The sequence below is a fragment of the Centroberyx gerrardi genome, chromosome 8 (genome assembly GCF_048128805.1).
Source record: "Centroberyx gerrardi isolate f3 chromosome 8, fCenGer3.hap1.cur.20231027, whole genome shotgun sequence".
Lineage (NCBI taxonomy): Eukaryota > Metazoa > Chordata > Actinopteri > Beryciformes > Berycidae > Centroberyx > Centroberyx gerrardi.
The window spans coordinates 24,978,797-24,994,735 of record NC_136004.1 but is presented as its reverse complement, the minus strand read 5'-3'; the positions used below and the strand labels follow the sequence as shown (position 1 = coordinate 24,994,735).

The 15,939-nt window shown below is 42.6% G+C and overlaps 1 protein-coding gene across 1 annotated transcript; it reads right to left on the bottom strand.

Moving 5' to 3' along the window:
• Window positions 1-168: 168 nt before the first annotated feature.
• Window positions 169-3,237, bottom strand: LOC139928052 (Rieske domain-containing protein). Its single transcript, XM_071920405.2, has 4 exons — window positions 2,975-3,237; window positions 2,192-2,419; window positions 1,854-1,888; window positions 169-1,325 (listed from the first exon to the last, which is right to left on the bottom strand). Exons 2-4 carry the CDS (start codon window positions 2,400-2,402, stop codon window positions 1,035-1,037), a joined length of 537 nt encoding a protein of 178 aa, XP_071776506.2. The 5' UTR covers window positions 2,403-2,419; window positions 2,975-3,237; the 3' UTR covers window positions 169-1,034.
• Between the last annotated feature and the right edge of the window lie 12,702 nt (window positions 3,238-15,939).

Below are 15,939 nucleotides of genomic sequence, written 5' to 3'. Positions count from 1 at the left end.
TACCATGTACAATGGAGGCGGGACATAAAAATGCTCAGTCATTTTTTGCTACCAAAATAAACAGTGTATTTGTAGTACATTATGGAATTACTACTATTATCAACATTAATATTCTGTAGGAATACACATTACTTTACAAAATACTGTAAATCCAAAGAAAATGTCCTATAATAATTTTCTAATTGTTAAATAGCTGGAAGTGCTACATCATATGACTATCGATTTTCTCAATGTCTGCAGTATCGTTCTGTTTTTTGATCTTGCTACCACAGAAATATGTCAATCATAGAGCAAAGCACCAAACAATAGCGTATAGCTGAGGAGACCAGATTTCAGGATTTCTCTGAATGTCCGAATGAAGCGGACTGATCAAGGGCACATGTCCTCTGCCTGTGACCAGACTGTTGAAATGCCCCATATTTTCTCCTCATCCCATTGTTCTGCTACCAAACACAGACACTCTTTTGTCACATATTTCCTCCTACATCCTAGACTGACTCTCAGAGCTTAGGCAGGTGGTGGCTCAGTGGTCTAAGGCACATACAGTAACCGTGACTTTCCTGTCTCTCTTCACTATCAACTATCTAATAAAGGAAAAATGCCCAAACATAATCTTTAAAAAAAAAAGAAGAAGCTTACAGGCAGTTATTTTATAAATGTAGCTAAATGCACATTCTCACAGACTTCTTATTAATCCGATTAACAGTCAAATCAGAACAATTAACAAATGGATCATTGCAACCAAGTAGATCATTTAAACTTTGTCCTTTGGCACCTTGACACTATTCCCACTGAAAGACAAAAAAAACATCACAAGTGGCCTTGAAACTTTATAAGAAAAGCTGCCATGGGGCGTCCTGGTGCCTAAGTGGTCTGGGGCGTGTGCCATGTAAACACGACATCCTGGGATCGAATCCGGTCCAGGACCTTTGCCGCATGTCATCCCCCTCTCTCTGCCACTCTTTCCTGTCTCTCTCAACTTAAAAAAAAACTGTCTAATAAAGGTGAAAATGACAATTATCACACAACTCTGGCTATTTCTTGGGCTTGGTTTTTGGCTGATTCTTGAGCAACACGTCCCTGTATCTCTCGGTCTGGTAGGTGTCCGACTCGACGGACTCGCCGCAGTCGTTCAGCGTCACGTACACGTCCCCGTTGACCTCCGTGACCCTGTGGATCCTCTGTTTGACACCCTTGGAGCGCCAGCGTGTTCTCAGCGGTTTGGCCGTGGGATTGTCCACCGCCTGGTAAAGCCCCTCCCCTTCTGCCAGCGTGATCTTGTACTTGTGCCAGGGACACACGATGCACATCCGCCCGTCAAACTCCTGACAGCGGCACAGGATGGAGATGATGAGAGATGAGAGAGAGTAGAAGTAATCGTGGTAGTCTCAGTGCGAGTAGAATTACATTTGTATAGCACTTTTCTACACAGTGTTTTGCAAAGATACTGCTGTATCCATGCATCTGTATTTCACTCACACTTTTTGTTTGTTTGAGCTTGTCCTTAGCCTTTTGATATGTCAGAATCATTGTTTACTGTACAAATGTGATTTATTAATATTTCCATTTGTCTTTCATGCTGTAGCCCATGACAAAGTGGTCCTAATTTTATTGTATCCTGGTTTCAAACTTTGTGCTCTTTTCATAATGCTATAATTAACACCACAAAAGTACAGGGTGCTCCAATGCTGAAGCGTCGACAATTTCACACTCAAAAACTCTCAATAACTCTTAAACCAAATGGATTTGTGCAAGACTGATTCCAGTTTTGGGATAGATGTCGGATAATGACTGACAACTTTCTTTTTTTTGGTAAACTAGTCCTTTGATAGAGAAAACAGTAGCCATCTCACCTCAATGTCTCCTTGCTGTAACGGACCACCTGAATCTGCCAATGGAAAACACACACACACAAAAACAAACAAACAAAAAACAATGAAAAAACATCAATGTCATTCTACTCAACAATATTTCTTTTGAATTCATTTAGCAGTAGAAGGCCACCACAAAAAGCAGATTTACACCACACTTAGAGAAAATATGGCATTAGGAATGTTAACATTTATCCAAAATGTTCCAACAGGAAGCAAATGAAGACAGTGTTTATAATTGGAGCTTTAATTAGAGCCATCACGCACATAACCATGACCAAAAACACAGTCCCTCACTCACACACACACACACAGCTTACGGTAGCAGCGCATGTCCATAGCGTGCAGCTCCCCCTGGTGGTACAGGACCAGTATATCTCTGCATCCATTCACCAGCTTGGTCACACGCCGGGCCTGCACTATGTCCTCTTTCCTCCCTATGAAGTGTGAGGCAGGGGGAGGTGAGGAGGAGGAAGGGGGAGAGGGAGAGGAGGTCTGGGAAGTCTTCTCCTCAGAAGTCATGTTGAGCATTTCCTAAAGCAGGATTCCTGGTAAATGAAGATGAGTATATAGTTTAGGAGAGGTAACAAGAAACACACTCTAAAATAAAAATAAAAAATAAAAACAGATTTTTTTTGTCACTTGGTTACCAAGTGTCAATTTTGAGTCTCCAAGTGGCTCTTTGGAAATCCGCCTAGACAAACATTATCCTAGAAATAACATTGCCAAATTCTAATTTTTGGTGGTATTGTTATCAACTTTGAAACTGGATTTGGTCAGACCTGTGAGCATGAGCATATCCATACCATCCCTACCACAGAGGAGTAAAATAATTTTTGCATCTCTTATTTTGTGTAAAAATAAACATGTGAGTGACTGACTGACTGAGATTGAGAGGGAGTGAGTGGGAGAGAGAGAGAACACGCGGCCCAAAGCAGATAGACATACAATCAGTTCGAAGACCGAAAAGGTAGGCATGAATCCAACATAGGAACACTCTGAGGTGAGGAAATAAATCCTGCTCTTTCTTTTCATCTTTTATTTTACTTTTATTTCTACACGTTTAAACTTAACTGCCCAGTCAAAATATGAAACAAACTTACCTTTTATGTAGCCTGGTTGCATCCCTGGTGCTGAATTTCATTTATGTCATATTCTAAATTCTCTGGTTACCATAGTAGTCCGTCACATGACGTCCGGTAGCCTAACTGACGGCTAAAGCTAGCTGCTAACAGTTGTTATCTAGACGTTATCTCGCTAAAAAGCTCAGCTGTTATCTCGCTAAAACATACTCCACTTGAGTATATTATCTCTATCAAACAGGCCGACTGTGTTTATCTGGATACTTCTGAAATCATAAAATGCAAACTAACACTAACTAGTATCAACAGTTCAAGAAAGTCAGGGGGCTTTGGAGAGCCTGAGGAAGATGGAAGAGCCAATGTTGTGTGTTACGTCGAATTAAAGTCCGTAATGAAACAAGCGCTCAATAAGCCACTTCCCCTTTTGCTTGCTCACCTTTAGATAAGATGAATAAATACTTTACAAACTAAAGGTGTAAACAAGTATACAGAGTGTATACAAATAGAACTGGGTGGAAAACGCAATAGAAAGAAACGTATAGGTGGCATAGTATATCAGATTAAAATGATGACAGAGGTTTATAGTTTAACAGCTTTGGCATTACAAGAGGCTTTAACGGTGGAGATGTGTTAAAATGCTTTATAAAAATTACAAAAATGGTTTTACATGAGAAAACAATTGTGGATATGAAGGTTTGGTGACAGAATAATCAAATTAATAAAAAAAAAATCTTATTGTAATTATGAAAACCAAACATGACATTTCATAAAGAGAAAAAGAATAAATCTTAAACAGACTAGCAGTTAGGCCTCTGACACAATAAGATTTTGTCCTGAGGAAACCCTCTAAGAAGATGTTTATTGTTGAATATGGGTTAGTATAGAACTACCCAACTGTCTATTCTGTATATGGGGAGGAAACAGAAGAGTGCAACCTAGGGTCAAGACAGCCATACATTTTCCTGTTGTGCCAACATCTGGAGAGTGAAGAAACAGTGAGATTAAACTATTAGTCATTATATTGGACTGTTTTAACTGGACTTAATCTTGCATGATACCCCTACACTAGTCGCTGTAAACATAGCTGACAAAACAGAAATAGTTTCATCTTTTGAATCAAGTAGCCTAAACAAGATTTTATATACAGTAGTTTCAGCTGTTTTGTTCCTGTTATTTAACCCTACTTTTACTTCATGTCTGACTTTTTATTGTTTTGTCTTGTTTTTCTATCTATCTATCTATCTATCTATCTATCTATCTATCTATCTATCTATCTATCTGTTTCTGGCTGCTGTCCATTCTTTCTTCTTCTTCTTCTTCTTCAGTCTGGTTCTATGGCCTGTAACATAATGGTAAACCAACAAAATTGCCAGCAATGCAGTACACTACAATACAAATTAAGACTGGCTAATATGAAGAGCATATAATTTCTCTCCATTTTATCATAAACGAGCCCAGAAAAGAAACAGTTGCCTAAAGCTCCACCATGATAATTAAAGCAGCAGTAGGCCTATCTACATTTCACAGTCGTTTGCAAGGCAATGCGGGTAACTTAATGGGTTTCTTGTGGAACTGCCTTGATGGGACCATCTCACCTACTTAGTCTAAATAGGCTTTGTCTTACGGATTAGTCTCTATCATGCTGAGGTTAAGATAATTTGACCGGCTGTCCGGCTGAAAATGCTGCAGCCAGTCTGATATGATTTGTTAATTTCTACCACCTGTGGGTCTGTCAGGAACTAAAAGAGAGTATCTTTACTCTCATAGGACGGCAGAACCAGCGGGAAAGTGTGCGCCCACTCAAACCCGTTTTGGTCGTTATGGAGATGTCTTCTGTGTACGGAAACGGGGATACTGTTCAAGCTAGCAACTTTGTGAAAAATTAATGCATTTTGTCACTTCAGTTTACCTGCCGGATAAACCGTCCTGCTCATTCCTACGTCTTCCATTGCTATAACGTCTTAACTGGAGTGAAACAGGTAAGTCTTGATGAGATTAAGCCTATAAAAGACTTTTAACAGGCAAAACTTCCTAACTGCTAATTCATGCATGCACGCAAATACGTTGCTTACGGCTTTGGAACAATTTGTTGTTTTTAGCTTTGGAGTTAAGATTAGTTATAATATTGATAAACTGCAACACAACAGACCAATATATCGGCTCCCGTGATGATCAGGTGTGAACAACTTATATTCTGTTTTCCTGTAAAGCTTTTAGTCACGCCCAGCAGCCATAAACGTAATTTAAAAAGCACTACAACCCGTCTTTGTTGCGCTTCTTGACAATAATCAGTTACAGGAACAAGAGCATGAAATCCCAACATGTGATGCTTGCAGGATCCTGCGCAGACACTGTGGGGGGCAGCGGCTCAGGCAAAAGGAAAATTGACTCAAACGCCTAACTTAGAACCATTGAGGCTAGGAGTGGAATGATATTTTTTCAGTGGTGTACTTTATTCACGAACATAATGCCCTGTTTTAAATAAACAGTCTGTATCAGTGGTAGGGGCTTGAGCCCTGTCTGACCTTGTCATGCACATACTTTCATTTCATACTTCCATCCTAATACTTCACATCGCACTGTTGCAGCTGTCAGCCAGTCTACTGTACAAGCCAACTGTTGCTTGAGCCTGTGCCTGCTATATTTATCATATTTGCTGCCGTACAGCAATGCGGCGCGACTGTGCTGCCTGCCCCCCCAGCTCCATCCTGGGAAAGTGTCGAGTTTCAGCATCATACCAGTGTCCTGCGCTCTGCCTGCCACCACAACAGTGCAGTGTGGTAGTAGTAACACAGTGACCAGCTATACTGGCCATCAGTCTGTGGCAGAAATCACAGAGGGAAGGAAGGAAGGATGCAGTGGACTGCAGCAGAGGGCTTGTCTCGTGTGGATTCAAGTTTGAGTTGCTTTTAGTGTAGGTTTAGGGTGAAATAGGTGAGTGTTGTACAGTCATTCCTTGTTCATGGTGTCTTTGTTAGACCAACTGATGGAGAGACGACAGCAACATCTCTGTCCTGCTCAGGGTCGGAGGAGTGAAGAAGAAGAAGAAGAAGAGGAAAAAGAAGGGGAGGTAATGAAGCTGTGCCTGTATGAGTGTCTGAGAGAGGTCGGGCTGGAGCATCACTATGCCAGGTGAGTCACACACACATGTAGAAGCAAAGATACACACACACACACACACACACACACACACACACCCACCCACACACACACACATACTGTAGATGTTGACACAGGGGATCCAGATTCACCCTCACCTGTCTCCTTCTCTCTGTCTGCCTCTGATTCTGTCAGATTTACCTCCATGGGTGTGAGTCGAGCAGCTCACCTCTCGGCGCTGACCATGGAGGACTATCCCGTCCTGGGGATCCGCAGCATGGAGGACAGGACCCGCCTCTTCCATCTGGTCCAGGTGGTCAAAACTCTCGACCTGGAGGGCCACGGATACGGAGATGATGATGATTATGAAGTGGATGGCGGCGATGAAGAGGACGGTGGCTTTACTTATGATGCTGATGATGTTAACGTCAATGGTGAGGATGGAGGTCATGAGGAAGATGCATATGATGATGATGTGACTCGGCTACATGCAGCCTCTTCCTCCAGACCGTCTACCGTACGCAGACGACTTGATTTCGGCTGTGAAACAGTCGATCGTCATCAGAAGCGTTTTCACGGCCCCATCGGTGCTGTTAATGTCTATGCAAGTCATAATTCTGGCAGAAACGATGGGTCGGTCCAGGCCAAAGTGTCAGCCATACCTCTGCAGCTGGACTTTGACAATGAAAGTGTACTTAAATGTGGATGCAAAGGGAGCTGCCACCACCACAGACCGGGCGTCCATCATCACACATCCGATCATCACACAGGAGCAAACGGCAAGCCGGACGTTACGAGACGGTTGCCCATCTGCAGCTCTCAAACCAGATCATCACCGAGACACGCCTCCGTCCGCCAGCTGAACCCCGGGCACACAGCAGCAGCAGCAGCAGCGTCGAAGTATAACACGAAACCAGTTGGCCACAAAGATAGACTGGCAGTCTCCAGGAGGGCAAAACCTGACACAAGGATAGAGGAAAGTGGGACTTGTAGGCGCGTGGCAAAACCCACACCTGTTTATGAATCAAAGAGAACAGCTGGCTACAACTACGGACTACCGCTGAGTTCCCCTCCCGCTCCAAACAAAAAGTGAGTTGTAGTGATCCCTGTTTGAAAATGAATATCTCACTGAAGAAGGCTGTGATGATTTATGCATTTATTGAGAAAGAAAGTCATTTAAAGCAGTGGTTCTCAACCTTTTTGGCTCAGGACCCTTTAAAATGAAGTGATGCCTGCTCTTGATCCCTTGTCACAGGCTGCATGGTGGTGAACAATTCAACCAAAGATGGGTTTTCCTTTTTTCAGGTTGTTTAATTTGATTAATTATCAGAGGAGGCGTAGAGACTATTCAGACTATTTCACAAGACAAAAACAAAAATTATCAGAATATCTGAAAAAAATATACATAATAATACATTTGTGTAGTAGAAATATGTTTTTTTCCTATCCCATAAATCATCTCGCGACCCCCCCCCCCCAACCCATGACCCTGCGACCCCTCACACCGCCTGGGGGGTCCCGACCCCCAGGTTGAGAAACACTGATTTAAAGTATTCCTATTGCTGTTATACTTGCAGAGATTTCCTAGACATGCACTTCTTATATATTTCTTTTATGTGTTTGCATCTCTTTATTTCACAAAGTTTGCATATAGTTTGCATATGAGATTGTTTCCTCCAGCCACCGTCATCCTGATTTTGACTGTGTGTATCTTTGTGTTTGATGTGTGTGTGTGTGTGTGTGTATGTTCTGCAGGCAAGCAGGGGAGCAGCGGATCAGCGTGTGTGTGAGGAAAAGACCTCTGACACGTGCAGAGGACAGGAGAGGAGAGGCAGATGTTGTGACGACTCAGAGCGGAGAGTGTGTGATCGTCCATGAGAGCAAAGAAGCTGTGGATCTCACACAGTACATACTTCAGGTAGATTATAGCGCAGAGCGGAGACAATCATCAACAATAAGACAATCGTACTGCTTGTTCTGTTTGTGTCACGCCTCGCCCCTCTGCTCCTCTGTCCCTACAGCACAGGTTCTACTTTGACCAGGTTTTTGGGGAGGAGAGCTCCAACGAGGAAGTGTATCAGAGAACGGCTTATCCTCTGGTGCAGCACATGCTCAACGGGTAGGGTAGCAGTGATGTAGTGGTGCTGGAGGAGGTGGGTATAATATCACCCTACCATCCTTATGATCACAATCTATTTAATTTTGCCTGGTTAACTGGCACTGACACATTAGAAGACTGTTACATTATATAGGATTGGCATGTAAGTGCAGGACAAAACGTAACAGGGCCTCACATACAGTGTAAATAAGAAATACTGGGCCTCATGCAGGAAGCGATATACGAACAAATTTTCTCTTATTTTTGTTCGTATCCACGATTTGTTCTTATTTTGTTAGTACCCATTGATTTCTGGGATTCACCAATGTTTTCTTATTTTTGCTCTTCTCTTAGGTAAGAGAAAATTTTACGAGTGGTCGAGAGCACTCTTACCAAGATAAGAAAAAAACATCTCGTTTTCACAGTCCACAAATTGTTTGTCCAACGCAAGGAAACATAAGTTTTAAATTTGAGGAACATAAAAAAATGCATGAATATCATATAATCAAATTTAGATTATTATATGTAATAATCTAGAGTAATTATAATGATTGGATTATTAAATTTGTGGGCTAAAGAAATACTATTGGTCCATTGATCCCAATTAAGACTATAAAAACCCTTGGATGATATTGCGTGTGTTCAGCTTCTGAATGGCTTACATACTGCTCTCAGATGCTTTGGCCATCCAGGCCGTTTCAGATTGCCAAGAGCACCTCTCCAATTCTTGGCCATGTGCCAGAGTATTTGCACACGGCACAACACCTGCCCTTATATGGTGTTTAGGGGGCGTTACCTATGCTAATAACAAACAATCGGCCACGCGCCTCCAATTTATGATCAAGTGGGATTCATCATTCAGCACACCTGGGTAAGAGCAGATTTGGATGGTTAAGAACGTTTGGTGCATCTGGAGTTGACTTCTCTTATTTTTTCTCTTAACAGAAAATTAAGAGAAAATATAAGAGAAATTTAAGAGAATGTTGCTGCATGAGGCCCACTGTGTAACACCCAGCTAAATAATAAATACACTACAAGTATACAGTACATTCACAGCTGAATTATTCTCCCAGTAAAGCAGCCTTGGTGAAGTTGGTAGCAGCATTGGCACAATCACAATAGTACAACTATATTGATATACAGCAAATGATGCATAATAATGTGCAAACTACAAATGATAGATAGCATGAACAGCTTATATCAGTGTCCATATGCAGATAAAGTTTTGACGTATACCCCATTAACACTTGGGTTAATCAAGTATTCAGTTTTTGAGTTGACATGAGTAAATAATATATTTAACCCGTAAAAGCTATCTTGACTAAAGGAAACATGAAAAATATATTTGGGACAAACCAGTATTACTGAGGATACTGAGGAACTTAATCTCATGTACTGTTACTTTTTCAGATCTGCATAAACTGGGTTTCCATGGTAATATTCCCAACATTCAGATTATTCATGCATACAGTATTCAATTGATTGACTAAGACTTTAGCAGTTATATTATCGAGCTGTGATTCAGAATACTGTGTGTATGTAAATGCATTCAGTGTCGGTAAGATAAAAGTTGAACATGTGTTTTACGCCCATAGAAAGTGGTGGGTACTGTCTATGTGCCTGTGTATACCTTTAACTACAGTACAGTGTGTTTTAATTTAATGTCACACAATGTATACACCAAAGAAAAGCAATATTGCTGGTTACACAATGTAGGTCTCACACACTCAATGCTCCTTTCCCAAAACAAAAGCATGCACTCACGTTTTAGTGCTGTCTCCATCCACACACTATGAGTATTGTCTTAGTTCACTGTAATTTTTGAGTTTTGTGGTTCTATCATATACTTGATGATATATTTGTTCATGTTCCAAGAGGCTCAAATTGAATAAAGCACTTTAAAAGTATTGTTGGAGGAAACACAATACTGTAAATGGCTAGCAACAGTGTGTTGACTTGACTACTACAGTGTACAACGGTGACACTATAATATGATACAATGACTGGTGTTAGGCTGACCTTGAGCTTTGTGTGTGCATGTGGATGTACGTGTGTGTGTGTGTGTGTGTGTGTGTGTGTGTGTGTGTGTGTGTGTGTGTGTGTGTATGTGTGTATACGTGCTTGTAAGAGCTTGCAGGAGTTTGGGGACTGTGTTTTCTGGCTGTGTGTGTGCATGCATTTGTGCTTCCTGACTTTCTATATGTGTGTGTGTGTGTGTGTCCACAGAGGCCAGGCCACCTGCTTTGCGTACGGCCAGACAGGTGCAGGGAAGACTCACACCATGTTGGGTTTGTCTCCTGGGCGACCGGGGCTGTATGCTCTGGCGGCCCGGGACATCTTTGCTCACCTGTCCGCCACACGCACACCGTCACCACTGCTGCTGTATGTCAGCTTCTTTGAGATCTACTGCGGCCAGCTGTACGACCTGTTGGACCACAGGAAACGGTGTGTGTTTGTATAACTGTAATATAATAATATAATTGTAATAACTTTTATTTGTATACCACTTTTCTAAAAACAATGTTTACAAAGTGCTTTACATACAATAAAACACAAAGAGACAGTGATATAAAAGTACCACAATTAAATTAAATAAAGTTGAATAAAAAATAACAAATAAAAAATATAAGATACACATACAAGTAGAAAACAGAGATACTACTAACAACTAAAAACAGGTAGTATTTTACATAAAGAAAAAAAAGATGGAGATTGAAATTAGGAAAGATAAAACGATGACCTGACTGCAATTTATGAAAGATGGAAACAGATGATTTAAGTATATTGCTGGCATTTACTTTAAAATTCACAAAATATTTGTCTCCTCCTCTCCTTTTAATATACTTCATTTTTATCCAGTTCCAATACTTGAGAAAAATAACTATTCCTTTCTCTTTTTCCTCATTCTTGGCACTGTGGTCTCTTAAAAGTCTTGAGGCCTCCTTTTGATGATAGCGATATCCCAAAATCCATAAATTCTTCTTTTTGCAGTTGGTGTATGTTAGGTTTTGGATGGATAGAACAGACATTTCTATTCAGATCAAGACTCTTGAGTGAACTTTTGGCCAGAAAACCTAAGATGGCTGCCAGGGAATGTTTGAGTATGTTGTTCGCTTTATTTTATTAGAGACTTGGAGCTGGTCTTCCAACTAAATATATATCATATATTTCATATTTTTGGTATATTTTCATATTGTATGATATATTTGGGTATACTTTCATTCTCATTCTTTTTTAGCTCCTGCTGTTATTTTGTGCCTCATAATAACGCTGGAATTCATTTTCTCACCCTTCTCATTCATACCTTCCATCTAATGTTTGTCTAAATTTGCCAGTTGCAATCAATTGCTTTCCCCTCCTCCCTCTGTATCCCTCTCCCTTTCCTCCAACTTTCTGTAGGTTGTTTGCAAGAGAGGATGGACAGAAGGTGGTTCACATCGCGGGGCTGAGTGAGGTCAAAGTGGACTCAGTCAGCTCACTGCTGGAGGTTAGACCCTGTCCATACAACTCACCTCATTCCCATGCTATGTTTCCATGCTATGTGGTGTCGTGATGTCCACCATATCAAGAAACTTGATTGCTGGCTTGAAAGTAAAATATTATGGGTTACTACCTAACCATCTTAACACCTTTGCTTACCAAATAGTTATGCTTTTGATGTTCTTGAAATATTAACTGATGAATTTCAGTTAGAATTTTTTTTCCCCAAAAAAGAAATATATAACATTTTGGAATGAAACCCTGTCTGTCATGTCTCACCTGTTTTTTTAAGTCTTGTTGTGTTTCTATTGCATTAAAGAAACTAGTTGCATACAGTAAATACACACGTCAGTCTCAACATCATCTCACATCTCATTGGGGTAATCCTTTGCATCTGTCCTGAGCACCTAAAAATACTTGGGACATTACCCAAAAGAAAGATTTCATGATATACAAAGAAGTAAAACAGAAGGTGCTACAAAAATGGTGCAAGATGTCAAAAACAAACTTCAAAAGAATGTGCTCTTTGGTTTGGAGTATGTACCTGGACTGTTCCTTCTTCAAACGTATATCATGAAATGAAACAAAGTCCAAGGCATTCTTCTTTGGAAAAACTCTCAAATGTTGGAGTGTAGGTGTTTTTAAATGTCCCTAGATGAGCCCATAAAATAAAGGCTTTTAAATACGTTTGAAGAAGGAACAGTCCAGTGTAATCTCAACACCACCATTTCCCTCCCGTCCCTTATCTCTCCCTCTTCCCCTCTCGCCCCATCTCCTCCTCCTTCCCGGTCGCCCTGAAAGGTGATCTCATGGGGTACAGAGGAGCGCACCCAGGGGGTGAGCGGGGTGAACCCACTCTCCTCTCGCTCCCACGCCTTGCTTCAGATCCAGCTCAGAAGTCCAGAACAGCAGATAGCTGGCAGGTCGGTGGCAACATCCTATGTGTTTTATAGCGTGGGCTTGTCATGGTGTGTATGCTTACTGACAGTTTTGACTCAATTTTCTCCTTAAAGGATTACCACGCTCATTATGTCATAAGATTACATAAACCAAGCGGTATTAGCACGAAATGATTGAACAAAGAAAGTCTTGTGCTAGCATCACCTGTTTCATCGTGTGTGTGTGTGTGTGTGTGTAGGATGTGGTTTGTGGACCTGGCAGGTAGTGAGAGGGCATCAGATACCAGAGAGCCCGACAGGCAGAGTCGTATGGAGGGAGCAGAGATCAACCAGAGTCTATTGGCTGTAGGTTACACACACACACACACACACACACACACACACACACACAGATCACAGTTAATGTCAAAGGCATTTCTAAATGTACGGTGGGATTGGGTGTTTGCTCATTTGTAAATGTTTTGTCTCAGCTTAAAGAATGCATCCGGTCCCTTGATCAAGAGCAGTCACACACACCCTTCAGACAGAGCAAACTGACCCAGGTAAAGACACACACACACACACACACACACACAGACACACACACACACCCACACACCTCAGACATTAACACAGCAAAACATTAGCGACTATAGTGCACAGCATACATGGCATGGCTGACTGTACCAGTTTTTTTTCAACATATTTCTTCATCTTCTGTATCATTCATCGCTTCTTTCCATATTTGATTGGCTGTGTTCCCGTTGTAGGTTTTGAAAGACTCCTTTGTCGGTAACTCAAAGACATGCATGATTGCCAACATTTCACCAGGTCACTTAGCAAGTGAACACACACTCAACACGTTGAGATACGCCGACCGGTAAGTGTGCGTGAGTGTTTGTGTGTATGTGTAATGGGACAGGATGGGATATTAGTGTCGAAAAGGTTTAGTCAGCTGTTTGGAGCATAATAGGAAAACTGGGAAAAGTTAAGCTATAACCTCTCGCTATATGCACTTAGTTGTCAAAGAAATCATTTTATGAGTTAGTACATTTTCATTTTAGATATTTAGCAGACTTATGTTATGTGCAAAGACAGGAATAACTGGAAATATTTATGCTACCATCACAAGTAGCCCCAGCAATGAAATAGTTTAAGCGAGTGTTTTTCAAACTTTTTCTTTGGGAGCCAATTCCAAGTCATTTTTCTAGCCCCTAACTGGTTTTGCAGGCTATTGAGTCAGTTAATCTAACATAAGCTTACCTTTTGGATAGTAACATATCCTACAGTCTATTACTCAGCCTGCTTGACATTGCAGCAACTTGGGGAAGCTTTGGCAACATAACAAAGCCACAATTTTTATTTTTGGCTACCAACCTAAAGCCCTACTGGATGTAATTCAGTCTGCTTCACATCATGTGACTTGGGGAGGCTTTGGCTACATAACATAGCCAGTAGTTTTAAATACAAATCTCTCCAAAATCATTTGCTGACCTACATGTATTTTCATCTTGCATTCACCCAATTTCGGCCACTGACCCAGTGCTTGATAAAGACATGTGTATGGGACAACAAGAAACTGGCAAAAACAAAGGCTTTTTCTTTGTTCATTGTAGTGTTTGTGGTTGTAGTAGCAACGATCAGTGACTGTTATTTGAGTTGCTATGTCTGTTTACATTTTCCACAGGGTGAAGGAGTTGAGGGGACAAGGAGGAGCAAGAGGAGGAAGAAGATGCAAGAGAACCCCCTCCCCAAAACGTAACCAGTCCAGCATCAGCAGCAGCGGTGGCAGCAGCAGTATCAGTAACAGCACCCGAGGGAAAAGTCCCCCTAAGAAGCCGAAGTTGGGGAGACAAAGACAGGCTCCAGGCCCCACCACACCTACCAGAAGGGTGCCGACAGGCGGCGCTATTTTCTGCTCCACACCCAAGAACAGCAAAGGGGAAGAGGGAAGAAGTGGAGGGGGGAGAGAAGGAGAGATTGGACTTGAGCATATTACACCAGTTAGAGGTTCCCTGGGAATCGGTAGGCAGAGGAAAGAGGGAGCGGGTGAGAGGCAAGATAGGAGAAGAGAAGATGGAGAAGGGCACGGTAGAATCGAGAGTACGGGTCACACAAATAGAGACCGAAATACCGGGGCAGGGCTGGAGGAGAGACAACCAACGGAAGAGCGGATTCACTCTTGGGTCACGACTAGAGAGGGAGCGGCCAGTGCAGTTAAACTGTCTTTAGCCCAAAGGGAAACTGGGTCCTGCCGTGGAGAAAAGGAGAAACGGCAAAGGGAGACAGAAGAGGAGAGGAGATGGAGAGAGCAGAGAAGACAAGTGGAAAGGAATAGAGGGACATACGGTGAACTGGAAAGGATGGGGGAAGGGGATTTACAGAGGGTTGGAGAAAGGGACGAGGAGAGAGAGAAGCATCTGAGGTGGTATCACCAGCAGCTGCAGCAGTTCCTGCCCTCATCTGCCTCTCCATCTCCGTCTGTCCATCTCTTTCCTTCACACTCTGTCCCACCGTCTTTCTCTTCCTCTAACTCTCCGTCTGTCTCTCTATCTTCCTGTCTTTCTGTCCCACACTCTTCCCGCTCCTCTGTGTCTCCCGTTACCTATCAGGGTCTGGAGGAGGTGCTAGGTGCATACAGAGCCAGTGTTCAGGTTAGGGCTGATGTTCGTGGAGGGAACTTGCATTGCCCCAGTGGAGAGATTCCCTCGCACAGTGAGACCTCTCAAAGCTACAGTAATAATGATGAAGACGATCACGATGACACAGGTGGTGTTGGTGGAGAGTGGAGGGTTCCTAGAGGAGAAACGGAGACAAGAGGTGGAGGAGAGAGAGGTGAAACTGAGAAGAGGAGGCCATTAGAGGGAGCAGGGGAAGGAGAGGCAAGAGGAAGGAGGGAAGAATGGAGGCCAACTGGGATGGAGGGCGAACAGAGGAGGTGGGCTTGGGTGGTAACAACAGAGAGAGAAGGAGTAGACAGGTTGATTCATGGAGAGGCACTGGTATCCTCCAACCATGATTCAGAGGAAAGGTGGAGGCCAGTAGAAGAGGTCGAAGAAGTAATGGACGCCTCAGATATCCTGATTGAGGGAGAGTGGAGCACCGAGGAGGAAGAAGAAGGAGTTGGCGGTTACGGTTTAGCGTCCGCACACAGTAACGCCGACAATAACAGCCTGTTTCACCACCTCCAGCTCCACCACCCTCCTCTTGACCATCCACATCCGCATCAACGGGCTCCAGCAGAACGGCCCCTCTCCCCAGCCTGTGACTGCACCGACCCCCTCCCAACCCCGGGCAAACTCAACGATCTCTCCCTTGAGTCAAAAGACACCAATCACACCTCCAACCTCCTGCCTCTACCATTGCAAAATGTCAACCCTGTTCACGCCCCGCAGAGAACACCATTGAGCAGCGGCAGACAGAAGGCATCA

Bases quoted from the DNA above. Each gene is read 5' to 3' on its own strand.
- LOC139928052 (XM_071920405.2), bottom strand. From the start codon at position 2,402: ATGCTCAACATGACTTCTGAGGAGAAGACTTCCCAGACCTCCTCTCCC. The intron at 1,889-2,191 runs GTAAGCTGTGTG...TTCCATTGGCAG, and splicing joins TATGGACATGCGCTGCTACC to ATTCAGGTGGTCCGTTACAG. The intron at 1,326-1,853 runs GTGAGATGGCTA...TGCCGCTGTCAG, and splicing joins TACAGCAAGGAGACATTGAG to GAGTTTGACGGGCGGATGTG.